The sequence below is a fragment of the Anabas testudineus genome, chromosome 10, assembly GCF_900324465.2.
Source record: "Anabas testudineus chromosome 10, fAnaTes1.2, whole genome shotgun sequence".
Taxonomy (NCBI): domain Eukaryota; kingdom Metazoa; phylum Chordata; class Actinopteri; order Anabantiformes; family Anabantidae; genus Anabas; species Anabas testudineus.
The window spans coordinates 19,371,557-19,391,529 of record NC_046619.1 but is presented as its reverse complement, the minus strand read 5'-3'; the positions used below and the strand labels follow the sequence as shown (position 1 = coordinate 19,391,529).

At 37.8% G+C, this 19,973-nt stretch overlaps 1 protein-coding gene across 1 annotated transcript in view; it reads right to left on the bottom strand.

The window, feature by feature from the left end:
• rxfp1 (relaxin family peptide receptor 1) overlaps positions 1-19,973 on the bottom strand; it is a 46,658-nt gene that overhangs the window by 14,759 nt on the left and 11,926 nt on the right. The window contains exons 3-4 of the mRNA XM_026358072.1: positions 4,751-4,834; positions 1,072-1,177 (exon numbers count right to left, since the gene is read on the bottom strand). Coding sequence (XP_026213857.1) covers positions 1,072-1,177; positions 4,751-4,834 — 190 coding nt within the window. The remainder of the gene's footprint in view (positions 1-1,071; positions 1,178-4,750; positions 4,835-19,973) is intronic.

The window sequence follows — 19,973 nt, the reverse complement described above, 5'->3', positions numbered from 1 at the left end:
TTGTTCGAGCAGCCACAACCTTTATCATGTTTGCCATGTTCACCCTAACGTTTACTATTCAGGACTAAGGCTGTTATCACATTGTCAGGAACATCCTGTGTACTTTGTTTTCTGTGAGGAGTGTCAAGGCTGTAGTCCACCTAAGGCCATTTGAATTGCACATAATTTAGACCAAGAAAGCCACATACCTGTGTATATAAGGTTTTACAATCCACACTCCATATCAGGGCATAAACCAAGCCATAAAGCTCTCTGTGGAGCTGCTTGGACTTTTTGTGGTGAGGCATAAATTCACAGCATATAAAAAACTTTTCTAAAGCTCTGAGTGTCCCCAGGAGCACAGTTGACTCGGGAAACTGTGAAATGGAAGACGTTTGGAACTACATGGACCCCTACACTTGTTTGTCTACCCAAGCCTTGTGACTGAACAGGTCAGAGCTTCAGAGGTCCTCTGCTGAGATTAGAGAACCCGGCAGAAGAGCAACCATCTCAGCAACACTCCATCATTCAGGATAACATTTTAGAGTGGTTTGATAGAAGACACGGCCTTTTTAGAGCCTAATAGCATCTAAAGGACTCAGAGAGCATGAGGAAATTATTCTCTGGACAGCTGAATAATAAACTCATCACCGGCTAACACCAAGTCTAAACCTGAGTGGCTCAGGCAAAAGCCAGACTTAAATCTCAAAGAAGACCTGAAGATGTGATCTTGAAGCTGTAATTGCTGCCAAAAGGTGCTTCATCAAAATACAGAATTAAAGGTGTGACTTAAATATTCTGTAAAAGTCAGTCTGGCTCTACATGTACATTACATTTCCACAAAGACCTTTAACAGTAGACTCATGAGATACTGTTTAACAAAGCAAGTGTGTGATGCTGGCCTTTCCAAAACTTTCAAGGACACACACTACTCATCAGCTGAGTGTGAAGAGGTTGAATATGTCACTTCATAGAGGGAAGGATATCTGCAACACGTTTCACATGCTGTGGCAGCCACAGTCAGGGACAGAGGCTTCCTGGGGATTGTTTGAGCTTGAAGAGAAAAAAAACAAGGGGTTATTTTCTACTCACATCATGGTGACATTCATCGCCACCTCTGGGATATCTCGAAGCTGAGCACTGTCACAGTCCAACTCCAGGTCTCGGCACTGGCAGAGTTCAGGAACAACACCGAGCACTGTAGAAATATAAGGGAGGGGGAGAAGGAAGGGACATCAGAGAACTGACAATAAACTAGTGTAATGACATGAATGGGAATCTAGTCCTGCAGGATGAGAATGTAAGTCTGGAGATTAATGCAGCGACAAAAAAAACAGAACATAAAGTTTATTAAGAGTGACTTGAGAGATAAACACAAGTTGGCAACAGTGAATACCCTCGATCTCTCAGGACTGCTTACTGAATAATCCTGGGTTAATCTATCTTTGATTATTTTTAATTAAATCCCCGTTTGGATATGCAACATGTAATGAAAAGATTGTTTAACAATGTCTCCTGGCTGCATTGAAAACAATTTTTATTTGAGGACACATTAGAGTTAGGCACAAAGAGAAGTTCATGAAGGGCATCCCATTGTGAGGCAAACACATTTTCATTTACAGATAATTACACATTTGAGACAAGTCATATTCAACTCTCATTTTGGTGAACTGAATATTTTCAGTCGCTAATGTTTGAGGCCAGCAATTAAAAGACAACATAGGATTAGTCAATATGCTCACAGAAGGCCGGTGCAATAGGATTAAGTCAGATCATTTTATTAGATAGGCTTTATTCATTATCAATTCTGTTTCTTTGCGTCAGATATACTCTCTGAACATTATAGAAAAAGTCATTTTACCTGGCAGAAATAATCAGTTACTGACAAAATCAACTCAAATACATCTACGTTCAGTGGTCAGAATGCTGTAGTAAATCTGAATTTATAAACATAAGTGAGTGTGTGAATAGAAAATATGCCACCCATTACTTTGATTTTATTTCTACTGGGAAACCCCAGTAGAAATAAATCTTCAACTCTGGCAGTTTTACTATAACACACAATGACACAAAAGCTTCAACAGACAATAGACTCCGACAATAATGTGAGAGTTCCCAAGATAACGTTAAAAAAAACAGATGTTCTTGTGACTAAATAATGTACAGTCGTCAGTTTGAAGTCATTTGAAATGTGGCAAATTCAAGCATAACATTGCTAGAAGGAAATTGTTTTAAGCTTATACTTTCATACACTTTAATACCATTGTGTTGCATATATACTCCAGGGCACAGACGTGCCAAAAAAGGTGGGTTAAGCATTTCATAAGCTAGAAAATAGTAATATGTGTTTGAATAACTTTATGTACCATCATGAAAATATGTCTCTAAAGTATGTATGTGACAGATGTAGAGACTGGGGGCTTGATAGAGGCTGATAAACAGGGGAGAGGGATGCCCTGATTCTCACATTTATCAGTTTTGTAGTAAAGACATTTACGATAAAAACGTTTTTAATACTTTTTCATAACTTTGTTGTAAATGGCGTTCATCACCACTGTGCTGTGAATACATAATGTTTATTTCAATTAAGCAATAGACTGAGCCTTATTTTGATAAGTGGAAAATAAACTGTTTTCAGGTTATCACGGAGAAATTTTGCAGCAGTGACAACAGAGATAAAAAAAAGGGCAATTTACTGCCCTGGATGACAGTTGCTGCCACATCAAATCTCACAGAATGGAAAAGACTTCTTAAACAGTATACAAATACACAGAGAGAGTTCTTTAACTGACTGTTAAAGCACATCTGAGATTTAAAAGACTTCTTTTCAAAAAAGCCATTTTATTTTGTTTCATATAAAATAAGTAAGGCTGAGATATAAGAGAGTGCAGGTGTTTGCTGAGTTCCACAGTTGGGAGTTTAACTTACTGGCTTTTCCAGTGTAAAGAGAAAGAAAACTGAGAAAACCATTATTCACTAACCCTTCCATGAAAAGCTAAATTATTGTTATGGAGGGCTTTGCAAGCCCCCGTGACCTTAAGAGCTTTGCTGTTAAGGGGAAAAGCTCCTCTCAAAATGACACAACGTGACTTGCCTGGTCAAGTGTGACTAGAAGACCACTACAAAACAGGTCTGTAGACTCATCTGAGCTGCAGGTGGAAGCAGACCAGTCTCTCTAACCCCAGTGGCACCTCTCCCGTAAACCCACTGTATTGCACCTGCCCATAATATTAACTAAGACTGAGCAATACGCCACCCTGCATATGCTCACTATTTTACACTCTAATACCCTTTTTCTGGCTCAAGTTTCACTTTTACAGTTTTATATGCTTCAGATTTTTCTTCTTGTTTCATAAATAAAAAAAAATCTTTTAATAACAATGCAAGAAATCAGGAAGTTGGAGGATCTTATTCAAGCAGGTAATTCTAGCCGGGTGTAATTAGCCACTTCACAGAGCACATTCACATTCAGATGTGGAGGGAGGACAGAAGTGCTCTGCTAGTGTTATTTTTTTCCCAACACCTGTGTCATAACTAATTGCAGACTGGTGCTTTGAGAGTGAATAGCATTCATATTCACGCAGACTGCCTTCATCTGTGGGAGGGAGTGACTGCAGATTCAGATTAACCAAACTATCTCTGCTGTCACTTTCGGTGAATAGGAGAAGGTAAAAATGACATCTTTGATTTAAGAGCACTGCGAGTCATCAGGCTGAGCCCTCCTCTATGCACAATACCTCTTCTGGAAGCAAACGACACCCTGCACTTCTATTCTGGAGCTAAAAGTTTACTTTGTGTGTGGGTGTTCAGAATCCTTTGGTTGACATTGTTCAGAGTCCTGACACTGTGCTCAGGCACAGTAGGTCTGATGGCAAGGAGAAGCAGGTGGACATGCCTGATTAATCAAACATGTTTTGAGGGTGAAATGGGAATGTCTGGCAGATGATCCTGAAATATTTTTCACTATCATGTCCTCTGTATTCCAGGCCAAGGATGTGCAATGGCAGACGGTAGTGGTTTCCATTTTACAAAAGGGAATACTGCTCCCCAACTCATGAGAGCCAATCTGGCCCTCCACATTTAGAGATATAATTATTTTGAGGTCATGATAATTACTGATGGTACAGTAAGGGATGTAGTCAGATTGATGCCTGGATTGGATTGGAGATTACATTTATACACAGAGGTGAAAAGGGTACTGAATTACTATACTCAAGTACACTGCTGCTATGGTGAAATTGTACTCAAGTTGTTTAAAGATCTCCTTAAAAGATATATTGTAAATCTCCATGAAAACAGAGGTTTTACTGATATTAAGGACAGACAGGGGAAAAAGGCTCTGACAAGGTGCATAAAGGTACATGCACTGTAGGATCAACTTCATGACTAGAAAGCCTGTGGATGGTCCACTGTTGTTAACATTTTGTGAAATAATTTGTTTTAATTTACTAGTTAAGCCAGTGTCCCTGAGGTGACAGCGCTAACCACCACACCACCGTGCCACCACTACTTGATAATGTCCTGCAAAAACAACAAATGAGCACGATACAGAGAAAGCATGCAGCAACTTAGAGAAAGTATTTCTCCAAGTATGAAGACAACACAACTGCAAAAAGCACATAAAAAATGTCTTCTGACTTATTTAAAACTTAAAGTTTTCTATATAAATGCTGTGTTGTTAAACTGGCATTTGTCCAGTTCAACAAATACAATCTCTTTAAAAGGACCAAACAATATCTTTAAATGTGCAAAAACAAATAACAGTACTTACAGCACATATTGGACTTGGTCCCAGTAATATAGTTCGGCATTCCAAAATATTTGTCAAAAAGATGTGGCCATCCATTATTATCTCCTGGAAAAAAGTACACAGAAAAGTACAATAAATAATCATCAATCATTTGTCCTTCAAAACCAGGCGCATTATTAGGTATAATATGTGATTGATTTAAAGGCTCCTTGCTGTCAGACAACAGGGTTTGCAGTTTGTTATTCAGGAACTGGCCAAGCACAAAATAAGACGTATGAACGACATTGGTTAGAATCATTCATTAAACAAACCATAAAGATTTAACATTTATTGCAGTGAAATCTTATTTTACCGTCCATTTAAATAACTGTTTCATTAAAAATTAAAGAAAGTAACTTATGTGAGAGGAAGTTTCTGGGTAGGTCTCACGTGTAAATGTCAGAAAAAAGAAAAAGTGATGTATTTTCTCTACCAATAGACTTTTTGTGTGGTTAAATTATAGGCTGACAGATCTTCAATGACTTGCTCACCCTTCCATTTTAGCCACGGACAGGTCACATCACAGCAAAATGTGTCTACTCTCATCATAATTACTGCTTGTGTATCATCTGACATGTAAGTTAAATGCTTGTCATGAGCTACTTAGCCTGCTGTGACATCAGCTCATCATTGGCTGCCACATCCTCCTGGGAATAAGTAAGTGCCAGGTCGACCATCACAAGTAAATGAATGGTAATAATTACAGTGTTGCTGACGAGCTTAAGTAATGTAAACTGCTGCCAAGCTAATGTCAGAACTTAAGAGGAGCAAAGTAAACCTGAATCTTCAAAAATGAAGGATTTATTCGTTAAAATGCTCCTTGACTATTTGACCTTGGTTGTCAGGTTAGTGTCACTGATGAATCCACGATCTAAATTTGTTATTTTCAACTGTGCTGCATGTGTGTATGTCCTAGTAAATAAAACTGCTTATCGCCATCCTGCCTCAAAGGGGAATTCAGGGCCAGCGAGCTTTGTCAGTGGCTAATAATAGCGTCGCCTCCGCTAGAATGCTCTTCTAAGTAACTCTACTGTCAGTGCCCACCTAAGATAAATGAGCTGAGGTGTTTGTGGAGCGCCACTTAACTGAATATTTTATGAGAATGCGGTGTGACTCAAGTAGTGACAAACACTCTACAGAAGATCAGTTTTTACAGTGGAGCAAGACAGCGAAGAGATAAGTCGCACAACACCAGGACGCAAAAAGGGTGACACCGATGACTTAAAAACTACCAGAGACTGAGTCATGATAAAACACCGTATAAGCTATGAGCAGAACCACAGACCACCTCTCTATATGTCCAAGTCCAGATTCCAGAGGAGTCTCCTCACAAGCGTTTTCTAACAATTACTGTGTAAGAAAAAACAAACTTTTACAACACAAGAACAACTCCTGTCCAGGATAATTAAGATAAGAGGAATGTTCACACCTGTAGCATAATAACCACAATGACAATGGAACCACCTAACCACTAAACACACTCTCATGTTGTATGAAAGAGGAAAAATAATAATAATATAGTATAATAAAAAATCAGTTAGGCTCTCAGAGAATTTTCTGACTCGATGAATCACTCTGTATTGAAATGTGGGCTATAATGAAATATAATTACCATCAAATTACCATTACAGTTTGAATTAGTCATTGTCTGATATTCTGTTTCAGTGCTCTTGGTAAAATACAAAGAAATCAACCCAACAATCATCAGAAATAATTCACACTGAGCAAGTTTTGAATTAAAGGCAAAGAGCTCCCTTGCGTTATGGGGACATGTGATCTGTATGCAACTCGTAGTAAAGTTCAAAGGCTGATTCAATGCGGCCTCTTTGCAATGAGTCCTAATAACGGATGGATTTCCCTCTATTAGAAACAGTTTTTCATCATTTGGAAAAAAATACATTTCTCATTTTTTTATTCTATATGTCAGTCAGGACTTTCAGTCATTATGTCATGGCTACTGGAAAAGGTGCTGCACTGGAAAAAGGGCTTAACTTGAAGTTTTCTGAAGATCAGCTCAGTAAAATATACAAATATATTATTTATAAAATATAAATATATATATATATATATAAGTTATTTAAAATGAGTAGGACTCCATCATAATGGCACATTGGTAGTGTTATAATAATAATAATGACATTATTGATCGCCTTGGGGAAATTGTGGTTGGAAAGCTGCCAGACAATATATATTGGTGCTACTACTGGGTTTTAGTGTCTTGTCCAAGGAGTCCTCAACAAGTAGCCAGGAGGAACCGGGAATTGAACCACTAAGCCTGGGGTTCATAGATGACTGCTCTACCACCTGAGCTACTGCTGTCCACCACTCATCATTCAATAACAAATATGATAAATAATTAAAATCACATTTTGTGAGCTTTTCCTGTGTGTTCAGCTCTGTAGTCACAGGAAGGACAATGTAAGGCTCTATCCAGGACCAAATATGCATTATCTGAGGATGTCAGAGGATGTTAGGATTCACCCCCTGAGTCGGTGCCTTGCCCTGTACTTGCATAAAAAAAAACAAAGCCTGTTTTTGTGAAATTTATTGATGTACTAATTGGAACTTGGTCCTTCTCCAAATAGGTCTCCATGCTGGAGTAGCTTGAAAAACCTCCTGAAATTGCAGCCAACGTGCCACTGAAGCTTTTAATCATTTGCACTTTAGCCCCATAAATACACAAAAAAAGACACTCAATTTATGAGGTACTGAGTCACTCGGCAATTAATTTATGGTTTGCCATTTTTCCAAATGCAAATTTATACAGGGTCAACAATACTCATCATATTTGCAATTATTACAAATCACAGTAGGACCCATAGTTGTATTAGCCTCATGTGAACATGGCTACAAGTCATTTATGATGTGTAGATCCTTGTGTAATTTGCATCATGTTCTATAATTAGGTACAAATGTTTGTACATATACCACAAGATGAATACAAAAATGGTGGTAACCAATGGTGGTAATGCCAATTAGCAAATTACAGAGGATAAGAAGACCAATCATTAAAACAAAACAAATTTTAAAGAATACACAAATAGGTTTTTTGAATGTCTAATGAGGTACAAAACACATTTTGGGTGTTTGTTGGCCCTACAGGTCTGGTGCTGTTTTTGTTTGAAGAAAACACACATTCACCAGAGTTTGCGTGTGAAATGCAAATCTTACTAAGTGCAGCTGCTGTGACCACACCGGCTGTGATAAAAGCATCAATGAACAACAGACTGCGTTCTTGGCACTAATTGATAAACTTCCCATGCATGTGAGTGTGTTTGCATTGAAGACACACACGTTTCAAACACTGAACAAAGTGAGAGATAACAAGAACACTTTCTAGTTGACACACACACAGAGACAGAAGATTCAATGGTTAGCCATCAGAGTGTTGGTGAGCATCTGTCTGGATCGTGTTTGAGGTGTGACTGTCAGTATGACTGGCATTTGTCACACCCCCAGCAACAGCCTTTCAACCAATTTAGGACGCTACATCAGCAATGGATCTGTAGGTGTGGTATTTTTAAGTGCCACTATTTGGCGCAGAATAAAGCAGCATGTGGCAACATTAAAGACACTAATGCCAGCAACTTTAACTGTGTATCATCTACACAGTTATTAGTTAAACTTAATTTCAGGCGGTCTAATACAATAATCCTGCAATAAATCAGCTTTTCTGAATTTGGCTTCATTATCATTTTGTAGGCTGCAGTCTGTCTTGCCGTACAGCATTGCATTGGAGGTGTTTCTCTTATTTCGCTTAGCCTCAGCTGTATAAATGAGGTGGACAAAATTAGATTGACTAAGTTTTGGCGGTTGCACTGCCAACTGAGTGTAAGTAGGCCTCTATTGCCACCTCTTCTCTATTGATTTTCTCTGTTGTCACTCCCTATTACTATTAGGAGCATCACTGTCTTCACAGCTAAACCTTTTATGCAGTGGTCGAAAATTTGGTTATAGTGATTTGGTTGTAATGAATGTAGTCCCATTTGGTGTTGCTTTGCTAAAACCGCCTTTTGTTTACCATGTGAAATCAGATGAATAGTCTGTGGCAGCTACTTAAGACATTCCTCTGTACTGCCTGGATCACATTAAGTAAACAGAATCAAAATTATGCAAATTAACAGTGGTTTGCAAACAGGTCTTTAACCCTTTTATCTATGTCTGTCAATAGTCTCCTGTCAACATGAATATAAAGTGATGAACCCAGCGTAGCTGAAGCCAGAAATAAGTTAATGCTAATTTCAAAAGTGCCAATTAACATGTGGATGTTCACTCTAAAAGGGAGATATCCAAGTGCCTTCTCTAAGAGGGAAAATAGGGGAATCAAATTTGTTCCCTCTGATTTTCTATTTCTCAAAAGTGATTATTCAAGTACCATAACATAAAAGCATATCTAGCCATTTACACTCAGAAATATGCGCTAGCTGTGTGAAGAAAGTGTGAAGTCAAAAATATTAATTAGGAAACTTTTGACTGAACATGTGCACTCTCCTGTAACACCGAGCTCTCAGTGTTAAAATCTAAACTGCTCTGAAGATTCAATTTGACAGAACAGGGTGTTTGTGATCACACGCTTGGTGATTCAGGCTCAAACGTGTGACCTTCTGTTCTACTTACAGCTTTCTCATCCACTCATCTATTTTTCATCTTGCTGTCACTAGGACGTTTCCCATGAAGCACAGGAACACATATACAAATTGTTTATTGCTGACACATAAGATTTTATCTATATTTGGAGTGTTGATTGTACAAATCAAGAAATTGTTAAGTTGTCAAATGATGTTGTCAGTTGTCATGACCAGAGACACAGCTGAATCAACCCCGTCCCACTTCATTGTAACTGGATGGATTTCAGCTGGCGAGGACGGACAGGCAAATGAGGCCTGGCTGCCATCAGACTTCTTGGTCTCCATTGCTTCCAGCAAACTCAAGTGACCTGGATAACTGCAGACTGATCTGCCTGATTTCTCTGCTTAAAGGCACCTGTCAATTTGGTGCTACTGCTAGCTCTCATGAACTCACACACTATGCCATCTACCATTTCCCACCTCTCTTACTGTATATTGTTATTTTTATTATGCTATTGGTCTTATTCTGTTCTGGTGCTTTTAACTTTTGATGCAATTTATATTCTGCTGCTGTGATGTATGAATTTCCACCTTGGAGGATCAATAAAGTGTTAATCTTATTTAAATTATTCTAATTAGGCTGTGGGAAATGTGAGCAACATGTGGGACCCCTGAGAGAGACTGCAGAATCAACTCTCATTGTTGTCAAAGTTTACTTCACACTTTACAAAGATGAAACATTACTTTATTTTCTCATGAATATCTTTATTCTTTCTGTATTTAAACATGTGGTCTTCCTCATAAATTAAACAAGTCCTCAACAAGCGCCATGACCCCGTGGATATGATTATCTGACTTGAGATTAGATTTCTGAGTTCAGTGGACACTTACAGCAGCTCAGCACTCAAAATTATAAAGCTGCTGCAGAAAATTGATGCTCCATCAATCTGGTAGCTTAAACATACTAATTAGAAAGAGTAAAGACAGACTCTGTCCAATACTTGTAAGGTAGGCTCATAAGCAATATTGTGTGTTCAATATTTGTTACAATTGCAGATTGTCATGTTTTTAAAAGAACAAGCATATCTGAGAAGCAATATATGAGAATAGGCTTGGGATTTGGATGTGAGCATTGCGTTGATTGGCTTTTGATCATGAAGGATTTTGTGAGTCACTATGGCTAATTGGACTAATCTATTCCTGTTGATTGATATCTTTGAAGGCCCAGTGCCCGTAAAGCGCAACTCTTGTTCGATTATGATAAGAAAGCTCTCCAGATCTCAATGATTTTCATATTGATTGGTGTTGGCACTATTGACTCCATCTCTTTGTCAATTGTTAAGTTGCATTGATCAAAACCATCACGCAAACTGCTATGGTTTCCATATGTTTATGGTGAAAACAAGAGGACCTTAAAACAGATCACATGCACGTTTTACTTCATGGATTCTATTAGTCTCTTCTTGACTGAGGCACAAGAGACAACAAAACATACAACATCTGTCTATATGATGTAATCCAATGCAACACATCCAAAGGTTTAATATTTTTTTTACAACAGAGATCAAGCAATATCACAAGAAGTAAAAGTGGTAATAAGTAATAATTTTACAATACAAATACAGAGGATCATTTAAAAACAATGTGGAAATGTGAAAGAGATTGTTTGTAGAGATGAGCCTACAGAGAATTATGATTCATGTCTGCAGCAGATTTTATGGCACTTCTATTTTATGAGTTTTAGCTGTAAAGCCATCTGACCCACAACTCTCAATACTCTTATAGCATTGCTTTTGGCAAGTGTACATTAACTGCTCAGCACACCAGACAGACATAGTGGTGAGTATAGTGGATCATTTAGCAGATAAAGAGTCAGATATTTCAAGAGTTGGCCTAAACCAAAAGCAGAACGAAAAAGGCCAATGAATAAGGTTCTTGTGTCCTATCCATATATTCCTTTATCATAACCGCTTTTCCTGTTCATGGGGAAGCTGGAGCCAATTCCTGCTTTCATTGGACGAGGGGCAGGGTACAACCTGGACAGGTCGCCAGTCTATCACACTCACATTGACACGCCTAATTGCATGTCGGGGGACTGTGGGAGGAAGCTGGAGTACCCACACAGGCACAGGGAAAACATGCAAACTCCACATGGAAAGGCACCCAGTTAACCAGTGGAGTCAAACCTTGGTCCTTCCAGTACAGGGATGACAGTACTGAGTCTTGTGTTGACAAAATAAAAAAAAATAGCTACAATCTGGGACTCATGTTTTTTTTTTTTTACTTCTCTTCAAATATAAAAGTTGTTCATTCATGTGGCAGTTCTTGCAGCAACTTACAGAAAGGCGCCCTAACAGGAACCAAGGGATGAATGATACATATCTGATCTGCGACTTCCTGAACTCAAAAACTAAATTTCCCCTTGTTATCTCTTTTGAGACCCTCACCACTCCAGTTACGTCAGTCATTGGCTGGCATTGTGTCTTTGTTATCCTGGTTGTGTCAAAACTTTAAAAGTGCCTATAAAAATATAGTGTATTCCTGGGGACTTTTGATCATCTAGGCCATGTTTAGACACAGTACTGTAAGTCTGTAGAGACTTCCATTTTATCTTCACTGGGTTGTTTACACCTTGATGTCAAGTGTCACTGAACTGACCTGTGAGCTACTGGAGCTCCCATTAGATGTCATTGAAAGATTGCTTCCTTAGTATGAGAGAGTTTCAAATGTAAAAATACAAACTTAATGTGACAAAGGCATTACATTTGATAAATCATTTACATTATTGGCTTGTAAGGACAACGTTTTGGTTATCTCTACTGAAATTTAACATACACTGCTCGTCCAAAAAAAAAAAAAAACTGTCACCACCTGGATTTAACTAAATAGGTAAGAGCCTCCTGTTGGATAATTACTGCATGGATGATTATTCTTCAGCTGCCAACAGGTTATTTAACTATAACTAATGCAGTGAGTTGCTTCTCATTTCTTAAACAGCCATGTCTTAAGACACATCCTGTAGTTATGGAAAAGATGTCCATCTATTTCAGAAGGGTCAAATTATTGGCAGGAATCAAGCAAAGAAAACATCTAAGAAGACTGATGAAATTACTAAAACTGGGTTAAGATCTGTCCAATGGAAGAAGGTCATGTGGTCTGATGTGAGTCCAGATTTACCCTGTTCTAGAATGATGGGCGCATCAGTGTAGGAAGAGAGGCGGGTGAAGTGATGCACCCATCATGTCTAGTGTCTACTGTACAAGCCTGTAGGGGCAGTGCTATGATCTGGGGCTGCTGCAGTTGGTCAGATCTAGGTTCAGTAACATTATGTGTCCAAAGAATGAGGTCATCTGACTACCTGAATATACTGAATGACCAGGTTATTTCATCAGTGTGTTTCTTCCCTGATGTCACAGGCAAAGTCCAAGATGAAAATTTCAGGATTCATCTGGCTCAAATTGTGAAAAAGTGGTTCAGGGAGCGTGACACATCATTTTCACACGTGGATTGGCCTGACCTTAACCCCATTGAGAATCTTTGGGATGTGCTGGAGAAGACTGTGCAAAAGCGGTCCGACTCTCCCGTCATTGATACAAGACCTTGGTGAAAAATTATTGCAACTCTGGACGGAAATAAATGTGACATTGCAATGAAATATTAGAGTATGACCTTTTGTTTTTTGAATGGGCAGTGACGCTTTAAAAAAAGCTGTACAAGATGGTGCAAATGACAATAGAAAGGCTTTTTTTCCATTTCAAACCAAAGGAAATGGAAGCCCTGATGTCAAAGTTTATGAGAATATAACTCAGAGCAATCAGTATTTCCTTTTTTGACTTTTACCACCTACTGGTGTTACTGGAACTATTCATTACCAGACTGAGGAGCAGTGAGGAAAAACACAGAGGGCAACTTCTAAGTAAAGGTCTAAAAGCTTGTAGCAGGTCAAACTAGTCAAAAAGTCACACATTTGAATCTAACATGGCCATAAAAAAATGGTTAGATTACACCCTTTCTTAATGATACTGGTGGCAAAATTGTGAAGTGGACAAAAGCAGGCCTCTTATTTTTAGATGGAGACTACAGATTTTATTTTATTTTTTACATAACGCAAACAAAACTACCTGCCATAGTTATTGCAGTCATTAGAGCCACTGTTAGTTACACCAATACTTCTATGTTTTTGTATTTTGGAAAGGTTAAATAGACACCACCTTCAGCATCAAAGCAACTTACAGTTTGTGCCCGCCTGTGCTTGTCATGCCATCATCTTTTTCTTCTGGAGTAGGGTTTAATTTATGGCCAAGTGTATCAGAGAAAACAAAAGAGAATTCAACCTGAAGTCTTATTTAATTTTTAAACTTCTATAATTTTTTTTAATTAGTCAAGTGAAGATTATTGGTATCTATGAGCCATTGAAGGTCTTAATACTTGTCACACTCAAGACAGAATTAAACTTTTTCTAACTCAGTCATTGACATATTAATATTGCAAATAACTTACTGGCTGCTTTATTAGTTACACATGTACAATCTATTGTAATCCAATGCAGCAGGTATGCTGTGAATTCTACTTTTACAAGGTTGTATTTTCTCAGTTTTTGCTGAATCTGTCAGGAAGGTGATAATTCTATAAGGGTATATGTGTCACTGAGGTCAGAGTGGGTGGTGGAGTTGTACTAGAGTACATTATATTAAGAAAAGTTCCTAATGTTTTGCACAACCCATTATATATAAGGGGGGCACATCTCTTAATATAATACAACTGAAACTGAGAAATTATAGTACTCTAAAAGTAGAATTCATGGCAGAGGTGCTGTATTGGATTGAATTACACTGAACTTGACGAAGTGGAACTCAAAGTGGCCACAGAGTGTGTATTATTTTCAGTCAACAGTTTAATTAGAAGGAAATAAAACTATTAATGCAATTCCACAGCCTGACAGACCATGGAAGTGAAATTTTCATAATTTTACTGAATCACTTTGAACTTTGGCTTCAAAGGCAGAATAATTTGTGACTAATTATATTATTGCGATGATACAAATAAGTTAAAAAGCGCAAACACACTGATCTTCAAGCAAAGCAATCACTGAAAAAATTATGGCAACATTGCAGTTCAGATATCAACAGCTACAGTAATACAAAAGAAAAGGAGAGAGAAGAGCAATCTGTGCCACACTGTGATGTGGCCTCCACACTATCTAAAAGCAAATTCAAAGAGATACACAGGGTGCGCCTGGTTATACACAGACAGAACTTGAAGAAAGAATTAATTTCATTTCCTTCTGATAATCTCCCCTCCCCTTCAACCATCTGCCAGGGTTAGAATTAGGCTACACACGTCTATGTGGACTGGAACTTTTTTGGGAGTGTCAAAATAAATCCACTCCAGTTCTATGAAAATAACACAGAAATAAACAGTAGGTCTTCCCTACTTTGCTTCTGGCAGTAGCAAAACAGACATCAGTCTTAATGAATTACAATTACACAGTAAAGCTTTCATCTATTTCTAATCTAGGTTCTCACAAACCTGCTGGTTTTCATTCTAAGCATGTAATCAGGTGTTACCTGATTACATTGTAAATGTAATAAGGTTAGCTGATAGGACAGAAACAGCACTATGCGTGTCCTGAATGTTTTATCACAGTGCTGTGGTTGTTCAAATGGAGCCACAGCACAAACAGATGACAGATTCTGCTTTAAAGAGTGTAAATATGTCAAGTTTAATCATGTTGTGGACCAATAGCAGCAGATATAAGCAAAAGAGAACCATTGTGCGGTGTGGGGATTTCAACAACTCTTGTCTGCCAGGGGTGAGTGGGAGGATTTACATCCTTGATAAACCAAGACACTCCCAACCTTATCCTTATCTTATCCATGCCCCCCTCCATTACATGCAAATGTTTGCGACTGCAGAAGAAAACAAACATATGCGACTGTTACGCTGAAGAAAGTGACCTGAAACAGCTGAATGGATAAATTCTCAACAAGTATAACATCCACTTAGTTCTTTGATGTTCATTTAACAATAACCACCACTGCACAGGGGCTTTAAATGACAACTGTGCTCAGCCATAGACACAAATAGTACACAGTATGCAGCTGATTCTATATGGCTTTTCTCAACCTTCACTGAACCTGATCATGTCTAGGAGGATTAACCTGCTAACACCAGTGTTGCACCAGCAATCTGAGCCACGGGTATTAAGGTTTCGCAACAAGAAGAATAGAATTTATTTTTAGGCTGGAATAAATGAACAGCTGTTTTCTGCAAAAATTGACTTAAAGAGCTCAGGTTTTGCACTTAATGTTCCTTAAATGATTTATGTTAGGATGTTTACACTGAAGCTGGTGCACCATAAAATGCTCCAGACAGGCCGTCCCTGAATGTTTATTTAGGATACATTGGTAAGAAAAAGGTCTGAAACTGTTGGCAACAGAGCAAAGTAAAAAAATTACATTCTGTATGGCACTGAAGCAACACCAATGAAAGTTTTCTGGACAGACTCAAAGGCAAGGTAACTGCTGGTCACATAAGCATAGAATGAGATTATTAAGAGAAAATAGTAACTTTAAGCACAAAATCTATTTTCAGTTCATCAATGGAGATGATTCTCCAGAAGTTGTTCGTCCTTAGCAGCTTTCAGATGAGTGTAGACAAGGTCAGTCCTGAAAAAGAGTGTACTTCCCTCTACAGACCACTTTGAGGGCTACAACACACAAAGGTGACAGTTGGCTGTTGGCCATTGTTGGACTGTCAGTGAGCATCTGTCTACTTAGTTTCTGTGTTGTGTCCTGTGCCGCTGGCACTACCGTAGTTGGACCCCCATTGGTGTTGGACCCGTCTGTGAGAGAGACCACTTTGACTGGCCAAAATCTGGCTGTTCAGCTTTGTGAATTACTACATTTGATGAGAAATGCACCCCAGTACCATTTACAATCAACTCCTTATCAGACATATTCTCAATTAGACGTACAGTGCATCCCAAAAGTGCCTAACGTTTTCTACATTTTCTAATGTAGACTTGTTCAAAAATTGATTAAATTAATGATTTTCCTCAAAATTCTACAAACAACACCCCATAATGACAACCTGAAAGAAGTTTGTTGAAAATATTTGCAAATTTCTTGAAATAAAAAACAAAAAAGGCGCCACAGCACAGCAGTGCACGTCAAAACACAAACCAAGCCATGACGTTTAAGGAATTATCTGTAGACCGAGACAGAATCGTATAGAGACACAGATCTACTGTGGGGTTTGGTTTTGGCAAATAATTAAATATTAGATATTTGTGTCAATATTTTTGGTGATTTGTGGGATAACTTATATTGTCAGTTTGTATAAATAATGAACGATAGACACAGTGGCAAGTAGCTACTGTATAGTAAGTAATAAAAGTAGTGGCCGATAGTGCCACAAGGCCATTTTTCCATGTGTGTGTCCCCATTTTGTTTGTAGACACACATTTAAAATGTGCTGAGAAATGCTGCAGTGTAACTACAAAGATAGAGAAGCTATTAAACATACATTTTATGATTTTACATTTCTTTGCAAAGCTTTTTATGATGAAGGAAATACATTTAAAACATCCAATGCACTACATAGTTTTTTTTATAACAGTGAACGTGACAACTTTTCCACATAGCTTAACTCAACAGTGTACCTGAATACTAAAAATGAGCATAACAATGCAATAAACAATCTTTATTATTATTTATTATTTCAGGACGTTTCATTTTGAAAATAAATTGGAACCATTTTCACTCAGTAATAACATCTCATACAAAAAGAACATTAAATCATCATAGACATCATTCATTCATTTTTTAGAGAATGACTGTATGGAAGGTTCATCAAGTGCAATTACAGACTCTACGTTCTTATTAACATGGGGTAATGAGAGTTTTATGGAAATCAATTATCAAATTCAGAGGCTCTTCTTGTTTGCATTTGTCTTTTCGTTGTTTTGCCATATGAGGTGAATTCCATTAGAATTAGAATACCGTATGAGTTTGGCTTCTGATGTTTGATGTGATCGGGACTCAAATAAATGCTACTGAGACTAAGTAACTCTTCAACTAATCAGTGGCACCTGTTTAGTCATATTATGACTCATAATGTAACTGTCGAGTAGCATTTAACTTGTTTGAAAACATTAGAAGCTGCACTAATTGCATGAAAATTTTTCTCCAAGTTGATTTTTACCAGTTTTAGAGTGATCAGATTTTGCAAAATGGTCCCTAGGGACAGATTGTTGTATATGTATATATTGGGCAGTATACCTGGAGACTTTGGTGACAAAATGTTCTCTGACGAATCATGCTCCCTTGTCTGTGTCAACGAATCAAAACAACCATGCAACCTTGTTTAATCATCCACACTTAGAGCCTGTGTATGCATCATTTGCTTTGAAAATCCCTGAGCAGAAACTGCATCGTCTTTCTTTTAAAGGAGATCTCCAGAAAGCTTTGGCACTGATGTTGACACAATGCTGTAAAAACCTTTAGATTCTGGGTTAAAATGAAAACAGAGAATATGCCATAGAATATATCAAAGCTGCAAACAGCATTTTAGTGGAAATGTGAGCAAAATATCTACGGTTCTCATATCAGTGGTCATCACAGTCATGAGATCATGCAGTGAAAATTCAGAGCACACTTGAGAAGACATTAAACCTAAATGTCAAACCCACAGGGCTTGACACGGCCGCTGCATACATGCTGCTGTCATTCAGTGTTAGCTTTTATAGCTAATTCATGATTCTTAAAACCTTAATACAATTTTCTAAATCAATTTCTTTCGGCCCTACAGGGTTATTAAGGTTATTATGTTTTCATTTTGTTAGTTCAGAATCAGATATTTACTTATAAACCACACAAACCCACAGCTAACAATCAAATACAGATTACTTCAGAAAAGGCAACACTGAAGCAGTAAACAAAAGCTACAGCACTACAAAACAATTTATCATATGAAAATGCACATCTTAGTTTGGGATCTTATTCGACACAATTAAAGTCACGTTGTAGAGGAAAGTGGAATTAAATACTGAAAATATCCTAAAAATAAAAAAATCTCTCGAGAACTGAAACTAACCTGAAGCTTAACATAATTCACAACCTATATATTTTTTGTTTTACTGAATGAATTAAACTAATAAAGGATAATAAGTAATTTAACAAACTTAAAGAATGACTGTGTAGCCAGAACAGATATGGCTTTTTGACAATAAACATTTATTTATTCGAGGCATGTTGTTAAATATGCAAGACACACAGGGTCTAGGATCAATTGACAATACAGTGAAACTCGTGGAATAAAAACTCTGCTAAGTCATTTTGTAAGAAACTTTGAAACTTTTATCAGGGTCATGGTTTTGTAATATACCCACATTTTGGGGAGAGGGAGAGAGAGAACTGCTTGATAAATTCAGTTCCAGGTCTGCTTTCCTCTGTCTTCATTAAAAATGTGACACTCAGTCTCATGTCATTAGACAAAACTCTCTTTTAGAGCCTCTTGTGTAAGAAATGTTCCAATTAAAATACTACTGTCAGGGTCAGAATAAGCTCATGATCTTAGAAGCTTTGCATTTTTCATTTCATTGGCTTGATGTATACCATATGGGGGATGCTTTTACACAAACCAGCTTATACCAATGTGATATACATATGCTCTGCTGAAGAAAGAATTAACCCACTAGGCATCATGGGAACACTAATTATGTTAGACCTTGTATAGAGCACATGGAGGAAAATTGCTAAATTGGAAATGAGCTATACTAAGCTAATTTCCTATTCCCCTCATTTTTCCTCAAGAATGGGTGCTATATAGCATTTTGCTGAAATAAGTTTTTTTCTTAAAGTTTGTTTATGTCGGAGAGTTCTCTACCTCACTGATCAGATAATTATATAAGTGGCAAAGAAAAATCCAAGGTTCCAATTAATTAATTTAGGCATAAAGGATCAGGGTTGTTCGGAAGACTCACCTTAACAATAAAAAGGTGTAACTCGATAAATATCCAAAAGAAGTCGATTTCTGGAAGGCTGTTAGGTTAATAAGGTTAAACATCTATTGTGCTTGTTTGGAAAAGGTCACACGTCACACCCTGCAGTCCCACAGTTTTGTCATTTTAGCTGATCTATTAAAATTGTCTATGAGGTTCATCTTCTCTGTCCTATTGCCGTCACCCTCCAGGGCTGAGGAAACGGAGAAACCCATGACAGATTTGTATCTTTCAGAACCAACTGTGCCAATGCAAGTGGGGAAAAGGAAATTTGAAAAATTAACCAGTCAAGGGGAGGTTCACCAAGACAACAAAATTACCATTTTGCTATCAACATGCTGCAAATACGCCACTGGGTTTGATCACACTGAAGCTCATTTGCACAGCTGCTGAGACCCAGCAACAAAAATGGAACGCAACAGCTGGACCGGACAAATTTAATCTTTCAGAACTATTCTGATATATTTTCAAGTAGGAACAAGTCAGGAATATTCATTGATCTGTAAAGTTTCTGAGATGAGGAATGGGAAACTGTTTCTCAGCAAGATGTTGGAATGAAAAAGGTTCACACAAATGATTAACTCTCTCTCTACGTAAATAATAGAAGCTCTAGCCTTCTGCATCAGGCAAACAA